Source organism: Diadema antillarum, unplaced genomic scaffold, assembly GCF_040938485.1.
Source record: "Diadema antillarum isolate AM-2024a unplaced genomic scaffold, OU_Dant_1.0 scf00000086, whole genome shotgun sequence".
Classification (NCBI taxonomy): Eukaryota; Metazoa; Echinodermata; class Echinoidea; order Diadematoida; family Diadematidae; genus Diadema; species Diadema antillarum.
This window is the reverse complement of record NW_027270975.1, coordinates 1592824-1617963: the sequence shown is the minus strand read 5'-3', so window position 1 is coordinate 1617963 and position 25140 is coordinate 1592824. Positions and strand designations below refer to the sequence as shown.

At 37.8% G+C, this 25140-nt stretch overlaps 1 protein-coding gene across 6 annotated transcripts in view; it reads left to right on the top strand.

Moving 5' to 3' along the window:
• The window catches only part of LOC139717983 (voltage-dependent L-type calcium channel subunit beta-1-like), a 122346-nt gene extending 108698 nt beyond the window's left edge, over nucleotides 1–13648 (top strand). For all 6 annotated transcript variants that reach the window (XM_071629469.1, XM_071629472.1, XM_071629471.1 and 3 more), the window contains 6 exons: nucleotides 103–215; nucleotides 2771–2910; nucleotides 3830–3942; nucleotides 7144–7295; nucleotides 8722–8817; nucleotides 9499–13648. In XM_071629469.1, coding sequence (XP_071485570.1) covers nucleotides 103–215; nucleotides 2771–2910; nucleotides 3830–3942; nucleotides 7144–7295; nucleotides 8722–8817; nucleotides 9499–10356 — 1472 coding nt within the window. In that variant the 3' untranslated portion in view covers nucleotides 10357–13648. The remainder of the gene's footprint in view (nucleotides 1–102; nucleotides 216–2770; nucleotides 2911–3829; nucleotides 3943–7143; nucleotides 7296–8721; nucleotides 8818–9498) is intronic.
• The last annotated feature ends 11492 nt before the right edge of the window (nucleotides 13649–25140 follow it).

Below are 25140 nucleotides of genomic sequence, written 5' to 3'. Positions count from 1 at the left end.
CCACAGAGTAGAGGAGAGAATGAGAAGGAGAAGTTTTGCCATCAGTCCGGAGAAAAAGTGATATGAAAAATATTTTCATGTGATTATTCTCTTTTGTCACAGATGGAGATCAGAATGGTCTGGGGGAAGAGGAAAGTGCAGACACGCTGAGTCGATCAAGAGGAAGTACCATTTCACCACAACCTAAGGAGAAGCGTAAACCTTTCTTCAAGAAGGTCAGTTTTACCTGCACCGATTAAGAGTTATTCCTGCCAACTTTGTATGTGTTTCTTTGTGCTGAGTCCAACTTGTCTACAGTGTATAAAGACAACAGAAGACATACAGTCAAACCTGTCTATAAAGGCTACCAAAGGTATACAGTCAAACCTGTCTATGAAGATTACCAAAGGTATACATTCAAACCTGTCTAGAAAGACTACCAAAGGTATAAAGTCAAACCTGTCTAGAAAGACCACCAAAGGTATACATTCAAACCTATCTAGAAAGACTACCAAAGACATACAGTCAAACCTGTCTTATAAAGACTACCAAAGACATACAGTCAAACCTGTCTATAAAGACTACCAAAGACATACAGTCAAACCTGTCTTATAAAGACTACCAAAGACATACAGTCAAACCTGTCTATAAAGACTACCAAAGATGTATACTGTCAAATCAGTCTATGAAGATCCCTTACTTAATTCAATGGCAGTAGAGTTTTGTTTTGCTTTTTAGTCCCCCAAATCTCAACAAGTTGACTCCTGACATCACGCCCTACCTATTTTAAAACTGATGTCAGGTAACACATGATGTAAGCTTTCCATCCTGCAATTTATTCTGCCTTTAGGACAGAACTGGAATTATGCGGTTCAATGAGTTGTTGTTCGACAGTGTAAGTCCTGCATGGGTTGTGATCTTTCTACAAAAAGAACAAGCTGTACTTGACTCCCATTGGATGTATTTGTTTGCTTGAGATGGCCTCCAGTCGTCCAGATCTGATTCTATTCAGTCATCGGCAGGGAAGAAAGGCTGGGATTGGATTGAGAGTCTGCCACAGAATTAGTCATCCATCATTCGTTATTGAAGAACTGAGCAAGTGGCTTGAAACTGAATTGATGACTCAGATATATGGGACAGATCAAAAGTATTAATTTAGTGGAAAGGAGAAGCATGAATTCTAGCATAACATGTGGAATACAGATATCTTTGTAAATGTGACTCTTAATGAAAGATTATTCCCATAAGCAGGAACAGTCAGAAAATTGCAAAGCAGTATTGTATGTGACCTCTAATACCATTTTTATGTAGGTATCTTCTGTATTAAACCTTGCATGATGACAATTTGTACTACTTGTGGATGATTGACATGAGAAGTTGAGTAGAACGTCCTTCTACAAAGTGGATATTTGGCCATAATAAACAAAAACAAGTCTCTTTAACCTTGAGAAATCTGACTTTATCCCGCAGAGGTGTATATTCCTCCAGATTAACAGCTCTGTCTCTTAAAAAAACAATCTATTCACTCAGTATGTTGTAAGCTAATGTCAGAGAGTCTGCTTCTGGCAGGATTTGAAATAAAAATTGTTGTACAAGGTAACTGTGCTGCTCACCCTCCCCCCCCCCCCCCCCCCCCCCCCTCCCAAGGGAGAGGCAAAAGAGAGAAAAGGTTTTGCTCACCACTGCTCAGAGAACGAGTTCCTGTATGCATTAGGGTTTTATTGAGTGAATGGAATTCACATTTCTCCTCACATATCAATCTATCAACTCCTATCTTGACTCATTTTTGCACATGTACTGTTCAGTTTGTATATGCCACAAATTTGGTGAACTGTTGTTCATCAGGTAGACATTATGAATTTTCTTTCATTCTGAATTTTTATTGGATGCTTATGCATTCTCTTCTGTCTCCTAAACATTCTCTCTGAAGTCATTCCTTGTATCTATGACTGGTAAAATACCGGTACTGCATATAGACATGGTCTTTTGATGCTCTCCTCATATGGACCTCGTGGGAATCCAGGAATAATTATCTAAAATTTTTCTCACCGCAGAGTAGAAAACCTCATAATCTTTTATTCTTTAGGCTATGATGTCGAATCATCCAAGGGAGTCCCCATGTAAAATTCTGATTATTTCCACAGCGAATGCAGCAGATAATTTGAGAATAGCAGACACCGTCCATATTTTATGGAAATGTGAAAAGTGACCCACTGTGTTCTTAATTATGAGATGAAAATGATTATATGCAATGTATAAGGGAATATGGAAATAATCTGTATTCATTACTTTACATCCACGCTTCTCAGCCTTTCTTAAGCCCGAGGCTCACTTTGGCTCTTGATTTTTTTTTTTTTTTTTTTTTTTTTTTTTTTTTTAGGCCCAGATAGATAAAATGAAATCTTTTTTATTTCATTTTTGGCCTACATTGCCAGCCCACCTGAGACAGCTTTGCGGCCCAACAGTGAGCTGCAGCCCACCAGTTGAGAAGCTCTGTAGTTTACATGATTTTCATGATTAAAACACAAAATGGAGTGCTTCTTTTCCAATCATTTTTGGTGTTTATTAAATGTTTGAAGGTGTTGTCCTGTTTCTGTTGTCAATAAATGTTATATCGTTACAAGTGTCTAAATAATGAAAGCTATGATTTATCAGGTGTTACTTTTGGTTAGACATTTGGCTTGATTTGGTATGCACCATGTAAACTAACTTGTCAATCAATGAGAGACACGTAATGACACATTCACATCTCTAACATCTTCATTGTTTTTCCTTTCTTGCTTATTTGCAGACGGAGAACGTTCCTCCATACGATGTGGTTCCTTCCATGCGACCAGTGGTCCTGGTTGGTCCGTCACTCAAGGGTTATGAAGTCACAGATATGATGCAGAAAGCTCTTTTTGATTACTTGAAAAGGAAATTTGAAGGAAGGTGGGTATATTGCTCTGTGAAAGCCATGCACGCCATGTGCAAATGAGCATGACTTATTGGAGCAACGTTAATGTCAGTTCTCACTCTTAATGCAACAGTGGTTACAAAAACAAGCCCCCAGAAAGATAAAAATTAAAACCTGTCCCAAGTTGTAAAGTAAAGAGTATATCTACTAAAGTGTCTTCAAAAATTCCACACAAGTTTTTGACTGATATGCCTCAGTGTCTCAATGCCTCAGAGTACCATATGCCATTCATGGTAATCACAGCAAAACCTTTTCAGTGGTTTATAGGTCTGAGCTATATCAAGGCAAAGGTAATAAGAATGTTGAATTTTGAGCATGGGTGAAGCAATGATTCTGTGCTATGTATCATAATGTACTAGTGTTTCTATGGTGTGTTACTATGCCATGTAATAAGTGTATGGGGGAGCTTTCAGAAATGTTTCCCCAATGTGCTTGGTTTTTGATGATTTGCCAAGCACTAGAAGTGAATATTGGAAGCCTTTTCTTCACTGTAGCAGGGTGGTTTACTCAATTTGCTTAATAGAAAAGTCAGCAGCCACAGTAACTGATAATTTTTCTTGCCATGAATGGAATGTTTTGTTTTGTTTTGTTTGTTGTTTTTAATGTGCTCATGATACTCTGCAGTCCCATATTTTACTCCTTGTTTTGTTTCAAGCTTTACTTACATTTTTTGCAAAATGACACTGTCATTTTATGGTATAGCACTTTTTTCTATTCTCAGATAGTGATAATATTAAACACATAACATGTTAACTTTAGATCTTTTACAATGCTTCATTTTAGGAAATAATTTACAAAGCTGGATGATGAATGATAAAGACTTCAATGAGATATGTATCATGTAATATTAAAGTTTAATGAATATTACAATATGATTTCTTACTCCTTGTTTAGGATCTGCATTACACGTGTGACAGCGGACATTGCCCTCGCTAAGCGGTCAGTCCTCAACAACCCGAAAAGTCGACAGATCATTGAAAGATCAAACAGCCGCTCCTCCAGTATAGGTAGGAAATCCAGCAATCAAATTGACAATCATTTCAAAGAGCAAGAAACATTAAATCTTAGGACACATACACTCCTTCCTAGATGAACCTACTGTAGAACCAGAAACATTCGCGCCTGAAACTTTCGCTAATTGCGAATGGCATTCAATGCATCATGTAAGACAAAAACTATTGTGTGCATTTTACTTTCCAAAATCTTGGCTCCTCGCAAAATTTGTAAAACTACATGCACACAGAAATTTCTGGTTTTAAAGGGCTTGATTTGTTAGGTCTCATGGTGACTGAGAGTAATGTTTGGGAATTATTTGGAATATCAACAATAACAAAATGATTTTGCTGCCATACACATATCTTCAGTAAATGTGTGAAGTATTTCGTGCAGCATTTTGTAGTTGACCCATTAAAGATGCAGCACAAGAAAAAAAGGCAGGAATCTTCCTTCTTGATGTAACTTTTTTTTTCAGTCTTCACCTTATATCAGTATTCTGTAGTCAGCTGATATCTGTGCAGTCGCTGTCAACATGTAGAGTCAAGGAAATGATTTCGATTATCCAAGCCATGAATTCAAATGAAAACATGTTTCCATTTATTAAACAACTGCATAATATGCACCATATTTACTATAGATTATTTAGAAAATGGGCTAAGATGGCTTATAAGGAGATAAGCGGCCAAAGCACAGGTTGAAAGGGAGGTGTGTCTCTGAGCTGGAATCAGAAGGTTTTTGGTATACTGTAAAAGTGGATATTTTCGCGCGACTGATTTTTCGCGCTTGGCCAGGTAAGAAGAGTTTCGCGTGTTTTTAATTCCGCGGAATCAAGACATCAGCTACTGGAACATGCCTCTGTATGGCACACAAAAATATTCGTGTGCTTTTATTTTTGCGCTTGATTCTGGTTGAGCAAAATGCGCGAAAATTTCAGCACTGCGAAAATTTCCACTTTTACAGTATTCCAAGAGAATTTGAAAGGAGCTGCAATGGTACCAGTGTCCAGTCAAGAACAGACTACTGTAAAAGTGGAATTTTTTGCGCATTTTGCAAAACCGGAAGCTAGTGCAAAAATGAAAGCATGCAAATATTTTTGCATGCCATATGTTACAGTACCAATATAATGTAGTGATTTCCACGGAATTAAAAACATGCGAAATTCATCTTACCCGGCCAAGTGTATAAAATGACTCAAATGAAAATATCCACTTTTACAGTACATTGCTGGAGACAGGAAGAAGAGATGGCATGAAACTGGTAGCATTACACTCTGTCACGACCATAGAGGGAGCTATTTAGCACCAAATTATGACCCTAACCATCGCCCCAATTATATGCATGTAATGTGTACTAAAAACTAATACCAAGGCTTTGCAAGCAAAATAGGCAGGATAGTTCATGATCTGATTCTTAGAAAACTGTAATGGATAAAGGAAGGCAACAGAGAATAGTTTGACACGAGTTATAATTTCTTGGCTGGAGAATGATTGTTTTCATAGACAGAGTGCAGGTCAAGATCATTTGACTGCAGCTCATCGTTAGTAGCATCACTTGTTTACATGTGTTATTTCTTGGCCTGATACATACAAGGTTGAACCTTGTTTATGTCTTCCAACAGACTGCAATTAGTATTTGTGTAGCAAAAACAGTAGGAGGGGGGAAGAGATAGGAGCTAGAAATGTGTGTTTGTTTGTTTTTATGCCTCCGCCACGAAGTGGTGCCGGAGGCATTATGTTTTCGGGTTGTCCGTCCGTCCGTCCGTCCGTCCGTCCGTCCGTCCGTCCGTCCGTCCGTCCTTCCGTCCTTCCGTCCGTCCGTCCGTCCGTCCGTCCTTCCGTCCGTCCTTCCGTCCGTCCGTAATGAATTTTGTGGACAGGGTAACTACCAAAACCTTTTGAGGTATCCTAATGAAACTTGGCATGTATGTGTATTAGGGGGTGAAGTTGTGCCTATCAACTTTTGGGTGCACATGCTCAAGGTCAAAGGTCAAAAGGTCAAGGTCAAATGCTTAAAATTTTACTATTTCCCCCATATCTATGCAATGCCTGAAGATATTTTCTTGAAACTTAGTGTATACATGTACTACCCAATTAAGATTCTCTGGTGAAAGTTTGGGGTCATGAGGTCAAAAGGTCAAAGGTCAAAAGGTCAAGTAAAATGTTAAAATTTCACTTTTTTCTCTGTATCTTGGAAATTGTTCGAGGTCTCTTCATGGAACATAGTGTATATGCATCTACTGACTGGCAGTGGTTATCTAGGGAATTTAGGGTTCATGGGGTCAGAGGTCAGGGGTCAAAGGTCAAGGGCAATACTTCAAAATCTTACTATTTTCCTTATATTTATGCAATGCCAGCAGGATATATTTTTTTTTTAAACTTGATGTATGCATGTCTAACCCAATAGAGATTCTCTGGGATTTTTTTTTTGCCAAGAAGGTCAAAGGTCAAAAGGTCAAAGATCAAGTGAAAGTGCTGAACTTACTTTTTTCTCCATATCTCGGAAGTGGCTCAAGTTATCTTGAAACTTAGTACATGCTGAATTTATGTATGTTCTGCCTGACAGTGCTTCTCTTATAAATCAAAGGCCAGATGAAAATGATAACAATTTACTGTTCAATACAGAAATTGCGCTTTTTCTCCATACCTTGAAAATTACTCAGTGCATAAACTTATGAAATGGTCAAAGTCAAGTTAAAGTTCTTAAATCCCCAAATACATGCTCTCCTATTCATCCAATTAAACATTGGTCAAGGAAGGTAAACATTCAATACATTTGTGACAAACATGTCATTTTAATATTTTGCCAATTTTGTGAAATGTAATCACACATTGTCCACATGTACTATAGACCTATTAGGAGAATCATGCATTATGGCGGAGGCATACCAGTCGCCATAGCGACATTTCTAGTTTATGATATTTTATTAGATCAAATGAAAATCACAATATTTACAAACAATTGGGATGATTTACAAGAGTGGGGTGATTAAAAAAAAGTGCAGAAAGAGAGAGAGAAAAAAAGAGAGCATGTAACCTGTGAAGTCGCCAAGGGGAGTAATTTTCAACGTGTGGCCGAGGAGAATAAGTTTTACATCGTTGGTTAGTCAGGGGCGTCCCAAGATAAGGCAGACTTCATGCAGCTCTCATACCACACTGATGACCAGACACCTTCTAGAAATCTTCATTGTATCATTTGACCTTTTTCTCTTTCAGCTGAAGTACAGGCGGAGATAGATAGGATTTTTGAGTTAGCACGCACCATGCAGCTTGTGGTCCTAGACTGTGACACAATCAACCACCCCAGTCAGTTGGCCAAGACTTCTCTCGCCCCAATCATTGTCTACGTCAAAATCTCCTCTCCAAAGGTAAGATGCCCAACATCATGCCAATTCCTCTGTGTCACACCAGCCCTACCATGAAAGCAACATATGTGACCTGCTACAACAAAAGGATCCGAAAGTTGGGGAGGTTGATTTTCAGAAAATGGCACGACATTATTTCCTTACTCTTCTGCTTTAATTTCACATATAACATAACTCATAAAGGTACTCAGTTGCGGAGATATCGATGATTTTATGAGAGCATGTCGAGTGGTCTAGGAAATTAGCGTTTCAAGAAAACAGCCTTCATAGTTTTCCTTCTGACGCAATCGTGATCAAGGGGAGGTGAGACAATTTTCTCCTCTTGAAAAGAGAAGGTATGCTCACAGCAACCTCCGCGATGTTCATTCAAACTTAGCGTCAGCAGTCTACGCACGACCAATCAGTAACCATGATGCCACGCACTAACCAATAAGATCACTCCCTCATTGCTAGGGGCAGAGTCTATCTGTGGCTCTAAATCCAAATCTGCGGGCACGTTTCTGTTCTGTTCAAAGTTGGAAAATCATGGCCCAGAAAAATGCTAATTTCTTGCCTTTCCTTTGATCATCAAGCTTTGAAATTTCAGGAGATGATAGATGAAACATTACACTACAAAATTATGCCAAAACAGAAATTTGACAGTTTTGACTGATTTTGATGATACGACTTCAAACTCCATTTTTTTATCGGCTCAGCCATCAGCAACTTTTGGATCCTTTTGTTGTCGTGGGTAACATATACTGTGTCTTCAATTTAGTAGTACTTGCTCTGAGTTGTTTTTATTCCAACTGATTGACTAAATGGCCTTCATTGTCATGGGTATGAATCTCACCCGAGTATGTATGCCCATGATTTTTGTTATGACTATTACTGGAAACACTGCAATTGATGAAGGGCAATTTGTCAGTCAGTTGCAATAAAAACAATTCAACACAAGAACCATGATTTTGATCAACTTGCAGTACCCTGTGCTGTAATTGTTAAGAACCGTCACAGGCCATTGGGCAGAATAAGCTCAGTAGTCTAGTGGACCTGATGGCTGTCTAGCAATCAGGAGGTTTGGGGTTTGAATTCCACCGGAGTATGTATGCTCATGATTTTTATCAAAGCTATTATTCAGGCACTGAAAATTTGATATTAATGTTGATGAAGAGCAGTTTGTCAATCGGTATAGATACAATAAGATCTCCCCATGACATGCTTTTTGCAATATTTTGTAAACTCTGATGAAGAAAGAACTAAAATCACCCATGTGGTAAATCATGATTTGGTATTCTAAACTTAACACTCAACAGCAGCAAAATGTACCTAATGGCAATCTTTTTAATCTGTTAAATTTACATTCTATCTCATTCATCATTTTCTTTCTTTGATTAACTTCATTCTATGCTTGCATCTCTCCCCTTGCCTATCCCCCATTTTCTCACAGGTTCTGCAAAGGCTAATCAAGTCACGGTCAAAATCGCAGAGTAGAAACATGAATGTTCAACTAGTGGCTTCAGACAAACTTGCGCAGTGTCCACCGGTAAGATTCCAAAAGTCGTCAAAGTCAAGGATAAGAACGATGTAAATAACACTAGATGAATATTTCACCATGTCTCTCTAGCAGTCAAAGGATCTATTACAGGGTGCTCCCATTATAACAAACATGGTTGTAACAAAATTTCATTACAACAAAGTAGAAATTCAGATCCCCAAATTATTATCATTAAAGTCTATGGTGCAAATTCCCTTTGGGTATACAAATTTTGATATAACCAAAGACAACTGCTGGTCCCAAAGACTTTTTTTATAACGGGAATCATCTGTACTTGATTTATATTTTGAACAGCCTGTATTAATTGATTGGAGTGATGGTTATAAATAACTTTCTTTCTCTATCTGTCTAACAAGAATAATTGCAGAAGCAACCAGAAGCTGTACCCTTTGTCATTTTTACTACTTTCAAAGTAAACACTGCTGAAGAGGTAGTGACTCGGGGAATCAGAGGGATGGTGTCTTTGCCGTACATCATGGTTCCTACCAAGAAAGAAGCAATACATTGTAGTCTAGACTTACATGCTAGTTGAATGAACTTTCTCCAAGTATGTCAAGGTATGGGCGTAATGCACTTATTCTATTCATTTGAGTTTAAGTTAGAAGGTCAAATAATCATTTTCTGCAAGATGCATGTTTATTTTTTTGATGCTATTGTTCTTGCCACCAGGATTTATTTGACGTGATCTTGGATGAAAACCAGTTGGAGGATGCATGTGAACACATGGCTGAATACCTGGAGGCTTACTGGAGGGCTACTCATGGCCCGGAGGCCCAGACTCCACCCAAGTCTGGTCCACAACACAACTCACCAATCCTCCAGAACCTCCTGTCACGCGTCGGCTCCCACCGTAGCCACGATGGTCGGCAGGACAAAAAGGGTGACCACCACCACAGCAAACGGGGCAAGGATGAGTACGATGGGAGTGACCCCAATGAGCCTTATGAGAGCGGTTACCGCAGCGACTCACGAGAGCATCCCGGAGATTACATGCGAGATGAGCGGGAGCGAGGTTACGATCGAAGGCCAGCGTCGCCGACAGATGGAAGAGGGACTAGCTATGGCTACGACAGCGAGAGACGAGATCGAGACAAGGACAGAGACTATGATCATCATGGAGGAAGGAAACACGGGAGAGAGAGAGACAGGACTCGTGATGTAGAGAGAGGGCCTCATGATAGAGGTCCAAGGGAGCGGCACTATGCCGAACGCGACGCTGTAAGGTACGAGAGTGAGCACACTCACGATCGACGAGAACAGAGAAATCGCTATGCAGACAGAGAACGTGATCGCTATGACGATAGGCCGCAAGGCAGTGAGCGAGGACGTTACCCGCCAGAAAGGGGTTCCAGCTCCCGCAGTGGACACAGTCGGGATCACGAGATTGAGATGGAGGAGATGTTTGTGAGGCAGAGAGGCCGGGAGGCTCCTTACCCAGAGCAGTACCAATCAAGGTACCCGGACTCCAGGGAAAGGGCACGCCGGGATGCCTCGCCCGGGCCTCGACAACGGTCAGGTCGTCCCTGACGCTGACCTCTTACATTTCACCATTTAACGGTGGAGCCAATTTATTTTGAAGTTACCCAATGCTGACGGGGTGCGCAGCCCTGGATGGAGTGGAGTCTCATGCCCCAGAGCATGGGTTTTATGTGTTCCAGCCATTGTTACCTGCTAGCATTCTCTCTATGGAGTCTCAGCAATTGTAGTAGTTTGTGTCCAGCAATCTTTCTACTACCTTTTTCTATGAAATGGCTGTTTAACCTCAAGAGTTGCCTGATGCCTGATTTTTTAATATGCTTCTCTAATGTCAGAAGATCTTTGGACTCGGCGCATTCTCAACGTATTGATGAGTTGAATGGAAAGCCAGGGAGCTTAGGGTGAAGGCTGGTGGCGGGTTTGAACCCAGCGTCTTCGGTTGACGCTTGGGTGTGATTGATTGCAGTACTGACCAGATGTTCAGTGCCATGTCACATGACCATGTCAGTCATGTGACTTATTTTACAACCATGTGACAAATCATGGATCAACTGTGAGTCATGTGACCGCACGAAGTTTGCAGTATATGTGCCTATTACGTTCTGTAACATTGAAACATTTCACGCTTCCAGTTGGGAGCAAGCTCTGCTAACATGTTTCACTGGATCACAGTGTTTGTTTGATTCTGGCATGAGGTCACGGTATGTGACCTTTGTATCATATGACAGTTTGATGATGCATCATGTCAACTTAGCAAGACACAAATATGTATTTTACCATATCTCTCAGTTCATGATTCCAAGCATTTTGCACAAAAGTTAAACACTTCACGCTGCCTTGTGCACATTAAGACTGGTAATACATTTGTACGAGCTTGTTGATTTTATAAAAAAGAACTTTATTTACAATATTTTTTTCTAATGTTTGACAGCAAAATGAAATAGTAATGATTTGAATGGGTGATTTGACAAAAAGCACTGCTGGCAGGGTTTGAATCACCTCGACTGTCACATGACCTTTAGTATATGTGGCAGAAACCAAACTGAAACAACAAAAAGAAGACAAACTTCACATAGTGTGGTCACATGATGAAGAGTTCAATGATTCCTGGTTGCCATAGCGATGTGATGGGAGGTACTGAGGAAGTTGTGTGAATGCCTGAGAATGTTCTTTGACATGGATTCTTGGTTTGCTACCTGTTGCTGATCCTAACATATCCAAGTTTATTTCACAGTGGATGTATTCTTGTTCATTCTTTTCAAATTTTACTGCAAACTTTCCCATTGCATTTCTCTTTTTCTCTCTCTCTCTCTTTCAAATAGACAAGAGAGTTATTTGTGAAAGTAAAATAGGGTTCGATTCCTTTGTGGTACTTTGTAATTTTCTGTTATGTACAACATGCACTCTTTAAAGAGATTCACTCTTATGAGTTATTCTTCTACTTTTTCACAAATTTTCTGTCAGAAGATGAACATTTGTTTCTCAGTCTTTTTGTTGTTGTTGCTTAGATAGGCACGAGGTTTCTTCCAAAATTTGACACATGATACTATACATAATGATGTTGGTTTACATTCATCAGTGTAAATTGAACAGGGGTTTGTGCTGTTTCCCATGTATAGATCAATTTAAAAGACAATTTTATCATAAAAGTGTGTGCTTTGTAGAGACAAGATGTTATTATATATATGAATATATTATATCTATTATATCAAGCTAGTGAGAGGGCATTTGGTGTAGAAGTTATATGTATTTGGAGAATGGAGATTCTGACAATTCTGTCCTGGTCATCAGATTCAGTGTGAGCAATTCCCTGCTTTTCTCTCAACGTGTGTCTTATGTATGAACTGTAATCCTACTCAAAGAAGGCAGGGATACCAGAACAAATGACAAAAACAACCTGTTTTGTTTGTTTGTTTGTTTTTTTAGATAAGCGCCAATGAAGAGCAAAATGTGTAGCACTCATTTCCAGTTTCAACATGACCACATGTAGCTTTAAAATGCATCTACCAGTTAGTAACCGCTTCCAGAAAAAACAAAAAAATAGACTGATAACATTGCAGGACATAAGACTTCATTCTGATAAGAAAGGAAAAACAACAACAAAGAATGACTCAGTGGTATGTCTAAGGATCGAGTGTACTGGTTGGATAATTTCTTCTGGCTTTTATCTATGTTGTGAGTGTTATGAGACTCTTCCCTGTAATGCAGTCATTGTTGCTGAGAGTGAAGAAGAGGGAATCAAGAGACTGCTGGACAGGTGCACCAGAGAAGAAAGAGATAATCTCTTGGTAGCAAGTCAAGCTCATGCCATTCTACCTACTGACTAATGAATTTGCCCTAGGGAATTTATCTTTGAATGTGTAATGATTATTTGAATTTACAAAGCACAAATATACAATATCAATTGGTCATTGTCAAATGGAAAGAAATGTTGTATTCCCCAGGGAGTAGCTTGTTGTTGTTGTTGTTTTTTTTCTTTCTTTCTTTCTTTTATTCTGCAAGCTATTCGTGGAAATGTTAGAATGTTGTGAACAGAATAAACAAAAGCTGCCAGAATTAAAAAAAAAGAAAAAAACCCAACTTGAAAGTGCAATGGAAAATGATCATATATTTGAAGAAATTGGCCCATCTGGAGATGCTAACAACAATGTAGCCACTTGGACTTAGCCACACATAGCTAGATTTATTGTTGACAGTGTTCTTGCCTTTTGAAGGAAGTCTTGCACGTGAAACTTTGCCTCAAACTTGAAAACCTCCTCTTATCTTGCCATAACTTTTCCCATTTCAAACACACACACACACACACACAAAGAGTTAATTGGAAGAAAAAAAGATGTTGCTGGTCGAAAAGGATTTGCTTCAGGTGTGGATCACATTTCTTGCTCATCAAATCAATAAAAAATCTCTAAAAAAATGAAGTATTGCAAGACAGTGTAAAGTGACATGTCAACTAAACTGCTGATACTCGGTATACGTATATCTGAACAAATTTCATTTGTATTTGTAAGGAGTTCATGACTGGTTTAGTCTGACATGTTTCGATCTACTTTTCACATATTTTTGTATTTCTGTCTGCAAACTTGCTTCAAGTTGAGAATCTTCCAACACACGAGGGGTTATTATTCCTTATTACAGCATATGCTGCTATGTCCTAATACCAAAATGATATTAAAATGACACAAATAACCCTGTCCTGGAGTGTAATATATCATTGTCAAATATGCTTTTATTCTCAAATAGACCTAGAATGTTTGGTGGGCCACCACAATTTCATACACCATCAACACGCCGGCCTGTATATTTATCAGTAGAAGTATTCTACTTTGCAATCGGAAACACTAATAACAACAACAAAATAATGATAATAATCTCGACTTACCTCCTCTAAAAAGAAGAAAAGAAAAAGGAAAGACTTCTGGTTCCATCCCTACATTTCTCTCTAAAGGAAACCAACAATGTATAACAGTGTATTAAAAAAAGACATTTATTGGTGGCATGTATTGCAAATTGGTCTGAATAGTTATAAATCCCACAACCCCTCAAAATATATTTTTACCAATGTGAGACAAAGAATCTTTTTGGTAAGCTCCAAAGCTGTTGCTAGGTGATGTAGTCTTTGTTTTAGGCATAGATGATATCAACTACCACCCCCCTTTTTTATATATTAAAATAAAAGTAAAGAAAGGAGCACAAAATTGCTTCCTTTTCTTTTCTCCAAATGTTTGTCACCACTGGTGTGGGAGAGCTCATCTAAATTACTACTTGCTGTGCAAGATTGTACATAGGATTCTTGTATGCCATGGAAGAGTTTTCCATGCAAACACTAAGGCAGGTGTGTTGGACACCATTCAGTCTCGTCTCATCTTATCTGTGACTCTTTAACTTGTCTGTCTGTGTGTGTGTCTGTCTGCTCTACATGTCCATGGTGGTCGCCAGTGATTGTAACGTGATCTCGTATAGCTCTCTTTCTTGGATGGCTGGGCCGCTGCAGACTCCAACCAATACTGCAAGCCCACAAGTGACGGGAAGCATTGGAGGAAGTGTTACTATGCTGTGTCAGAGAAAAATAACAGATTATCTGTAGTTGTAGAGTTTAGAATTTGTAGCTGATTTTTTGAAGCAAAATGGAACAAGTTCTGTGTGGAAACCCCGAGATGGGTGGAACGTTGGCAATGTACGCTCAAGTAAACTGATGTGAATAAAACGATTGCATACCATCAAACTTTATGTACATAATGACACAGGCCTCTTGTTTAGCAAAACAAAAGCAAAAAAAAAATCATAATATGACATTTCCGGCAAGGGATGGACGAGTTAGTACATGATAGTGAGTCAACGATCATTTCCAATCTCACTTCTGACAATATTTATGACTTCAAGTGAGTGGTTCAGTCCCCTGGTGAGGTGTAATCAAGTATGTCATGTAGATTTAGTACTAAGCATATCTTTGCATCTATATACACTCCACAAACCAGCATGAAAGAATTAAATGTACTTCATTTGTACATAATGTGATAACTTGTTCACTCATCCTTAGACGGCTTAGTCAGAATCAAAGCATATTTGCCAATTATTCGACATATATAACTACATATTCTTCTTTGAATATGAACTTTGGACATCATTTTCAGCAAGAGCGCAGGTTATTCAGTCCTAATGTAATCTGAGAACATTTCCTACTAAACATTTGTGACATGGACTGTAAACTTACAAGTTAAGTGTAGGTTGTGTGATTCCCACTTATACTTTCAATTCCTTTCAGATTTACTAGAAATTTAAATGGATGTACCTAACAGTTTTTGCAGAAAAAAAAATATCCATGTGTTTGTAAGAACATATTATTCTGAAACAGTAACTATTATGTACCAGGTATCCAACCAATATTTATGAAGGTTTAGTCGAGTGATGCAGGATAAAGAATTCATGAGAAATGAAAGATGTTATGTCAATGGAGCTACAGTAACCATCTTATCTGCACAAACTTTGCACTAGTATGATAGATTGTACAATGTTGTAGTGTAGTGCAGTGGTTATAAGATAGAGCAATGACAAATGGACAATGTGTACATTAACAGGTGATGAAATATACCATGCTGTCACTTCCTCGCTATGTATATTACATGGTTGTCAATATGTATGATATATTTACCCATGAGTACTTCACTTCAGACTATTACATGCCCATACTCTCACTGAAGGAGTTAACGGTATATATACCTCTTTTGAAATGGTAGATGCATTATGGAGGTAGACAACATGCATATGTTTCCTGTTGGCAGAAGTAGCAGTGAATATTTCTTGTGTCACAAAGACATATCTCGGCTGTGACTCCTGGAGTGCACCTCTTTAATTGTAAATATATTGTATAAGATCATTGGAGTATTCCAGAGCACATCAAAGGCATGTGCGTTGTTCATGACATATTTATTGTATATTCGATATGCCTGGGTATTGTGTATATTGATAGAGGGTTATCATCCTCGGTACAAAGGCTTGTCTAAATAGAAGTGGAATAATTAATGGCACATTTAATGGAACCATCCCTCTATTTACTTTTCTATACTTATCAAGAAAGAAGAAAAAAAAATCCAAACAAACCAATAAACTCAAACAATTCACCATTATGCATGTTTCGATAATAACGCATATTGAAGAATTGCAGTCTCAGTGTTTGATAGCCAGTCTGTCACTGAGGGGTTTAAGTTGTTCACTTCTCAGCTCACGTAGATTTCAACATTATGTTCACGACTGAGCTCCAGTTTTAAGAAGTAGTCAATATTGGAGAGAACAACAGGCAACCCTAGTCCAATATAAGTTGTCCTCAAAGTGAAGGGAGGGAACTTGCATGTGTTCTACCATGATAAACTACTTCCCACTCCTCTCTTTAAGTGCCATTTTATTTTGCTATGACAGAAACAAGATGTCACTCTATTCAAAGTGTCTGTTAAATTGTAGCTTGTATTTTTTCATTTCTTTTTACCATTTGATGCAATTTATCTTTCAACACTGGCTGTTGTTGTTTTTGCTCAAAGAATGTTGTATTTGAGCTGTTGTTTCTTGGAAAAAAAAAAAGAAATGTCTACCAAGACATGGTTTTTTTTTTCAATTATTGCTGTATGTCAAATGAAGAAAGGTACCAGATTAAATCACTATATTATTAGTTATTTTGTAGTGTTTATATTCATTATCAATATTCCGATGGAGGATTTGATAAAAGCTTGTGCCTTTTCTCCTCAAATGTACGTAGGACGGTGTATGTGTTTTAAATTCAATATTTGAGATTTAAAAAACACAAAACAAATTTATGCTGTTATTTCATTTGCCAGAAGCAGGGACAGGTTTGTGTTCAAATTTAGCTTGTTTAGGGTCTTTTGCCAAACGCTGTGAGAGCGAGATAGTCATATCTCAAGACCATGTCGGATTGTTTCATACAGATTGAGTTCAGTGTGTGATTTTATTCAACATGACGTATAGGAACTGACTTTGCTTATTCGCCAAACTTGAAAGTCTATGATTTGCCCCTACCAATCCCTTAAACGGAGAGCAGTCTTATGTCATCATTTTACGTTCTCTACAAGTCTATTCTAACCCCCCGCCCATTTTCACATCAGGCTCCCTTCCTTAAATGTATACACTGTGCAAGTTCACCTGTCAGTATCCTCAGTAATGTCTGACATCTTATCTACCAATCATTCTCCCTGTATTTATGCAGCTGTTCCCTACAATGTGTTTCTCTGCCTCTTTCTCTACATCCCTTTTCATTCCTGCCATGCGTGAAGGTCAAGCTTTTGAGAATCCACTAGATCCTCTCTCGATGAGAATTCCTAAATTTCATCTTTTTGCAGGTTTTATTGTGGCCCCATATATATTCACTGCCTCCTGATATGTTCATCAATAACAGAATCCCAGGCAAAGGAAATCTTTCTCAAGTCAAATGATTGAATTGTGTGTTTGTTTACTAAGATTTTTTCAGCCCCTTAGCCTCGTGAAATATATTCATTTTGCATTGTTTGAAATTAAATGTTCAGGATAATCTAGAGTACAAACTGCTTACAGAATTGGGCTTGGAATAAACCCATGCAATAGAAAGTAATTGAATTCAGACAAGATGACAATATTTATTAGCCTCTGAAGTGAAGGTGTATTCAAATTTTCTTTTTCACTGTCCATCTTTTTTTCTTTCTTTAAAGACAAGGCCAAAAATTAGCCAATAGTGCCTGGAGTAGTGTGCGAGGTCAGGTTGAACCCTGTAACAGTGAGCTGCTTCTGGGGCCCAAACCTTGACCTACTGGACATACTTATCCAGTAGCCAGGGGGGTAGAAGAGGGGCATGGTGTCATTCTACCTGCAAAGAGATATTTCAACTGATTGTGCATTTTTGGCATATTTTGTATTTCCCACTTTTCATTTGTACATTTCTCTAGTGAACTCTCTCCTGTCTGCATATAGCATGCAAGAAAAAAAAAAAGATTATGTACAAAAATCATGCAATGTACAAACTCGCTTTATTTTTCATCCTGTATTTTACACCACTTTGTTTATTTCGACCCCGCCTGACCCCAAGGTGTGGCCTAAAGACTGCCTGGTCCTGCTCTAGGGAATGATATTCAGCTTGTAGGATACTAAGTAGGTGAGTTAAGAGGATACCTTTCTAGCTCTGCTCTGCCATGTAGAGGAAAAGCGACATTTTTTCTATAATTGTTGACTTTGGAGTTGTGTACCTCACTAAGTTGTTTGATTGTATGTCATTACTGGTGATATTAAGACTTGTTCAAGAGTGATGTGGTGTATTTACAACAAGGAGATGGGCAAAGACATAAAAAATAATGTAAAACAAATGTTCTCAGCTGACTGACTGGACTATATATATATCTATATGTATTTGGTGCAATGAAATGTATACAGGTCAGTTGTGTGCCAAGATGTACCGACATACGCTGCAATGTGAGTGCAAACAGTGGCTACTTTGATCAGCTGGTAGACGATGATGTTGCCATCAGTTATGTGTGGTGGTTTGTGGTATACAATTCCCACTCGTGTGGTTCGGCGGCACATGTATGATTGTTCAAAAAAAAAATAAGGATTGAAGTGGGTTTACAAGAGGCTGATCACTATAGCTACTGTCTCTGTGAAAATGATTGTCTTGTAATCACTTTTTAGAGTTACAAACATGTATGACATGGTGAATATATCCACAATAGTCAAGTATTCCAATATCTAAATGATGTGCCGAGTACAGAGTAACATATCCACAATAAACACAGATAAATCATGATGCTTATTGGACTGCTCAAATAGGGAACGTGTTTGTATTGTACAGGAAAAACTCCGGCATATTACAGAACCTGCAAGTTAGCCAGTTCCCCATCAGCATTTTCCTAACTTTTCCCCATTTATCAGTGACAAGAAAAGGCTAATCAGCCCAATTTTGATTACTAGTCAACTAGCTACTCTGCTCCATGACAAGAATAAAGTCTGTGTCTTGTTTTCTAAATTATGTCATGTAGTATGTTACTAAGAGCCAAACAAAGATATGAATATGCTGCACCAACAAACGCGTCTCTCATGTAACTACTAAACATTTGAATTCCAAGGATGTCAGTAGGAGATGATAGTCTTTAAAAAATTTTTAAAAAATCTAAAATCAGTAATCAAAATTTGCAGCAGGAGTTACGATTTGCATGTCTGGAAGTAAGTCATTATGTGATAGTCTCTGCAATCAGACTGCTAAAGCATTTCATTTCTTGTCAGAGTGGTCTCAACTCGAGTTACAGCTTGGTGTAGGAGACATCGCTCTTGACTGTGCAATTTTGTTATATCCCCCCCTTTAGTCTCATTCAGTCCATTGGGTGTTGCTCAGATGGGTGACAAGTGTATGGTTGTTGAGACATGTTGTAGAACACCATATGCAATGTTGCTGCATGAAAACTGAGACTGTAGCTTCTGGCATTGTCTGTATTTTATGTTATACATTGTAGACAAGCTTCTCTCTAGTTCCTGACCAATCTAGAATTGAATGAGCTAAGTCAGAGTCATCCCAACGTGCTGCTTGCTTTGCTCTTAATTTGTCCTTTCTTGAGTTTGTCTACCGTGATGCCAGACTGCTTAGCAAAGCCTGTTTTTCGTGCCAGCTCGTGCAAAGAACAAGAGAAATATTCAGAGTTCATATAGGTAGCTAATGCGCACAATAGGCAAGGGTCGACTGGTACCTGTGTTACCGTATATCCTGCAATGTCAATGGTAAGCGTAGGAGGCATGGATGTTACAGGTCTGTTTGACAATCAGTCGTAGAGCTGCAAGCAAGTCATGGTAAAAAACTGGACGACACTAACAAATCTTGAATACGTACACTTACTCCCTTCATAACAGTAGATGACTTGTTGCAGGTTCCTATATATTGCTGTATTTGATGTAAAGCCATGACATTAAATGTACGTCAATTCCTACTTGTATCATGTGTATGTTATATATCAAAGAATCATGATATAATTCACACAGTAGAAGGCAACATGTAGAGAAGCATACTCAATAAAAGTTTGATGTGTGTTAAAGCAAACTACACAAAAGTCTTATAAAAGATTCTAACAAAACTTGTATAATGACAGAGCGAGGGGAAGGTTGATATATCATTACTACTATTATATCATGACTATGCTATGTATGATTATTATATATCGTTGATACTATTATAAATATGTAAACTCTCATTAAGATGGAAAACTGGTGTTCTATACAATGTACGGTAGTACCATAATATTATGGCAAGTTGATCATTATTCTAGTTACATCTATGGCACAGCAATGGATTCATGACTAAATCATGGAATGAACGTAGTGATTTCTTTTACAAATAAACATTATATGCCTCCAAAGAGTGTTTCATTCCTTGTCGTATGTTTGGAAGTGATGTCTGCAGAGATTATGATAAAACAGTGGAAAGTGAAGGAATGGAAGGAGCCGAGGCAGAGTCATATGGATGTTGGCTACACAAAATACACTGGTAAGAATGAATATAAGTGACAGATCCACATTTGATGATACATAATGTATTCAGCAATAGGACATCTACAGCTAATGTGTACCAACATTGAATAAAAATACAACATTAGAAAAGGACCAACTACACATATTTTTCTTTGCAAGTTGTAAAATATTTGTAAATCTTCAATAAAATGTTCTTAAATTATCTTTGACTATTTTGAAAATTTGTTGCATGACCAGGAATACACTACTCTATGTCTCAAGTTGAAATATCAGTTGGCTGAAATTACATACTGCATGTTTGTTCTTTGTAACTTGTCAGAATGGCATCATAGACATCGCTTATTTGAAGTAAAACCATTTCCCTTAATGCCAAGACTTTTGAAATACACAACAGGTTTGACAAGACCCCTTTCTAAGATGTGGTATACATGACAAATGCCCATATAAATCATAATTAAGAATGTGACCCTGTATCACAAAACCACCAAAAAGTTGCCAGACATGGATTTTTAGTTAAGGGCAGATTCTGAAAGAGCAGACTTGTTAAGCTTTTAAAATGATGGATAACTCAATTCAAATGGACTCTCCTAACCTATATCCATATTTGCAAGAATGCACACACGCTGGAAAAGAGTGAACTGAGAAGAGAGGCTCCGAAGCATGGGGTCTACTGAAGCTGCGCTAGCTGTGCAATGAATGGGACAAAAAACATGATGTAAAATACCATACCAACCACAAAGGGATTATCAGATTAAGATGAACTTATGCATGCTTTATTAACACATTCTAGCCATGATAACACAAAACTTTGAAACAGCGTCATCATCTTATCAAAAGTTATTACAAGTTGAAAGTGAAGAGTGTGTAAAGGATTTTTAAGAAATGAAAAGGGGCATCTATTATAGACATACCTAATCACAAATTCTATATAAAAAGTGTTTAAGAAAAACTGCAAAAATAGTTTCCCATTTGTTTTATGATCCCAAACTATAGAATAATGTAGAAGAATAGCTCTTTCAGAAAATATGACAAGATTGACTACGTTGACTCGTTTCACTTTTGAGTTCTCACATAAAATCAAGATACTGTATGTGACTTTTTGTTGGTTTTGTGATGCAGGGTTACAAATAGTTGTGCCCTTTATACAAATATTCCTATTTTATATAATTGGGTTTATCACTCCATCCTTGGCAGTTCCAGAGACTCCAACCCCAAGCACCTTCTGATCAGGAGATTCTCCCACCTGAACCCCTAGCAAACTGGAGACTCAAACTTGATGTGCACGAAGTCCCTTGGGTCAATAGGGTTCTAGATGCTCTCTCAAGTCTCATGCTATCTCGACCTTATTTTTCAACATACGATGGCACGAAGTAATAATGATTCAAATCATATATTTGGGCTTAATAAAACTTCCAATTCATAAGCAGATGCTATTTTCATGCATGCATATGAAATTGATCAGCATCTACAAAACCATACAAGCGAGAGACACAGACAGGGCGGGAAAAATTTTATCTTAGCGGGAGAACGGGAGATTTTACGAAAATGGGCTTTTGGCGAGGATCTCCCGTCGAAAGCGGGAGAGTTGGAGTCTGGAGTTCCTACAAGATCATTTCCTGCCATGCCTTCACAGCATCTACATAAAAAGATGGGATTGGGGATTGCATTTGTTATCATCAATCTCTACTACATACACACACACAAACACACACACAGACATAGCCATAAACAGATTATTTTTGGATACATGATGTATCAGATTTCGAAATGGTGACACCCCATGGAAGAATACTGTAAATGTATGTCTGCAGTGTAACATTGCCAAAAGATTGTGATATGGATTCTGGTACAAATCAGCACAATAAATTGGTTGCTTAACAGCGACTGATTAGCATGATTACCACAGCATTACTTTCGCACTGAATAGCTGCAAAGTGGGAGCATTGTGATGTCACAAAGAAGAATTCATGTCATGTTCTTAAATTTGTGAATACATGAAGCATCCGACTTGCACAGTTTGTCAAAATAAAAATCCCACAAATTATATGGCATATAAGAGCACAGTATTTGGTTGATGATATGGGTAGAAATCGAACTTATAATTCTACTTCCCATTCCTTTCTGGACAGAGTAAGCCATTCATAATCAGTGCTCTGTATGAACAGTTGGACTGCGGATATTGACTGCAGTCATTAGCGGTCAGGTCTGTACACTGGCCGTATGCTACGTGCAAATGAATGAGGCGATCTCGTGCACCCGCAACGCAACACAGGGAGTCACATTTTCGCAATTCACTCGTGCATTTCTGGTAATGCAAATTTACTGTGCAGCAAGTATGGGCAGAGTGCATCGGATGCAGTAATCACATCTACCGGTAATTTTCCCCTTTTTTATCATGACTAAAATATTCTCTCTTCACAATAGAAATGCATTTTGAAAGCTTCAAGTTGATACAATAATTCCCTTCCCAACACACAGCAGCTACTCAGAAAATCTACAAAGCTATTGTAGTTTCAAGATATAGTACTCTGTGTTATGCGTATATGATCAAATAGAGCTCATGCTGAGCACCAGCACAGCAATGTCGACTCCTTTTTATGGAAATTAAATAGTGCCACCTCCATTTGAGTTTTTGTAGTTATATGCAATAGTAAGAATTCACAAGTCATCACCTGTAACCTGGACAAGTCAAGAGAATATCAAAACATAAACATGGACAGTTAATGAACTTCTGTGATCTATTTCTCTACAGTATCTTGACACCAGTGAACAAGAGACTTGAAAATTCATCTTGATGTCTTATCAACCAATTTATTCATTTAATAAATGTATACAATGTTGAATGCTTTAAAAGAGTTAGTCGTGATATGAGAAAAAACAATTTTCAGAGCTCCACACCAGCCATCCACCCTGTATTCTGAGTCTGAAACGAACTCAAATTAAATCAGGATGACTTTACAGTGGAATGTAAGAGTCAAAGGAGAAATGTAAGCACTGGAAAAAAAAAAGAATCTATGCACAAATAAAATACATTTGTAGGTATGTGTATCATGGGTTGAACTACAGTTAAGCTGGCTGATGAAATATCTCTAAACTATTTCATGCATTGATAGACCTTTGCCTATATAAGTCTATAATCTTTGATTGGATTCAAAATTGAATCATACAGAATTCTAGCAAATCTAGCAGCTTTGTCAACATGGTTCTGTGTGGGACTAAATACTCAGTAATTTTATTACCGACGGCTCTTTTTTTTTCTCTCTCTTTCTTCCATTCAATAACAGGCTTCTTGAAGCAGTATGAGTAAGAGAATCTGATTACCGAGGTAATGGTATAAGCCTACTACTATTCAAAGTGGCAAGGAAGATAACATGCTGTAAAATATCTAGGTAAACTTGTGGATTTCACAAGAAGAATAAAATGGTATCTAGAGGACCCACTGTTCACATTGAACATGTGTGTCTTCTCCACATTCAAAAAAAAAAAAAATGACAAAAGAATGGTTTCTCATTCCCATGTATAATTAATGACAAAGATTACTAAACTGCACCTACACTGACATCAAACACATATTAGCAGAACATTTAAACTTCTTCATCAAAGTTTGCTCATTACTACACTGCTTTGGCAGCCATGATAAATGCACTTCATATTTACAAGCTCATTCCTGAGCTTGGATAGAATTTATCTTACATTTGTTTTTTTTTAACTTACGCTTACAGTGATAAATTAAAGCCATAAAATTGTCTTGACATCTAATGTGCTGATACCTAAATCTAAAGTTATACCTGTATTCAGATAAAAACCAGGTATAACATGTGTACACCAGCTTTCTTCAATGAACAAAGAACTTGTCTTTCCTGGACCAAAAAAAGAAAAAGAAAAAAAGAGGGAGTTTTTAATAGATGTTTGCTTCAGGAAAACCATGAAGGATTTGAAGTTTGTCACAATAAATGTCACAATGTACAATAAGTTTAATAAGAGACAACCTATCATGTCTGCCCACCTATGAGAGTACCTGGCTAGTGCACAATGCAATTCTCTTGCATCCATCCACTTTAGGGGAAAAAGATAATAAACAAACATTGCTGCTAAAGATTACTGAGACAGTGGCCCATTACTCTGGTAACATACAAATTCTATTTTGTTTTTGTTGGTTTCTTTTCTGGTTAGACATTCCATTCAAGCTTTATTAAAAACAATCTCCTTTTAGGTATGTTACAATTCAAGGCTGGTAATGAAAAAAAACACCTATGAATACAGTTTTTGTGACTTAAGCTTCACAGGTAACATGGACTTTGGAGTGCAGTGACATTGCATGTGTGTCATGAAAACATCAAGAGACATGCACTGCTAGCATACCTTAATGTTTGCTCATTCTGCAAAAATGATAGCAAATTTCACCATTTATAATGAAAGCAGACCATTTCTTCATCTGTTATTTTTTTTTTGACTGACCAGTCATGTTGTTTTGACAATATTCAGCATTACTAGCAAAAATTTCAGAAAAAAAGCACACCCAACAACCTCCACTTGATAAAATAACTTCAGAGTTCATTGTGGTGACATAGTATTTCAAAGATAATTTTGTTTTCCATAAAAATTATATTATTCATTGCTGATGTAAAAATCTATAAAATCATCAACATCATACCTAAATCAAAATTGCATTGATCTGCACAAAACATTTAGTAAGAGAAGATTTGCTCTTCTCAGAGCAATGATGAACATACAAATGACCACATTGACCACATTAAATATGCTGCAAATGATAACAATCCACTTTATCAGAACAGAGTTGACAAAATCAAGACACAGTGTAAACTAGTCTGTAGTTTTGTCAAACACTGT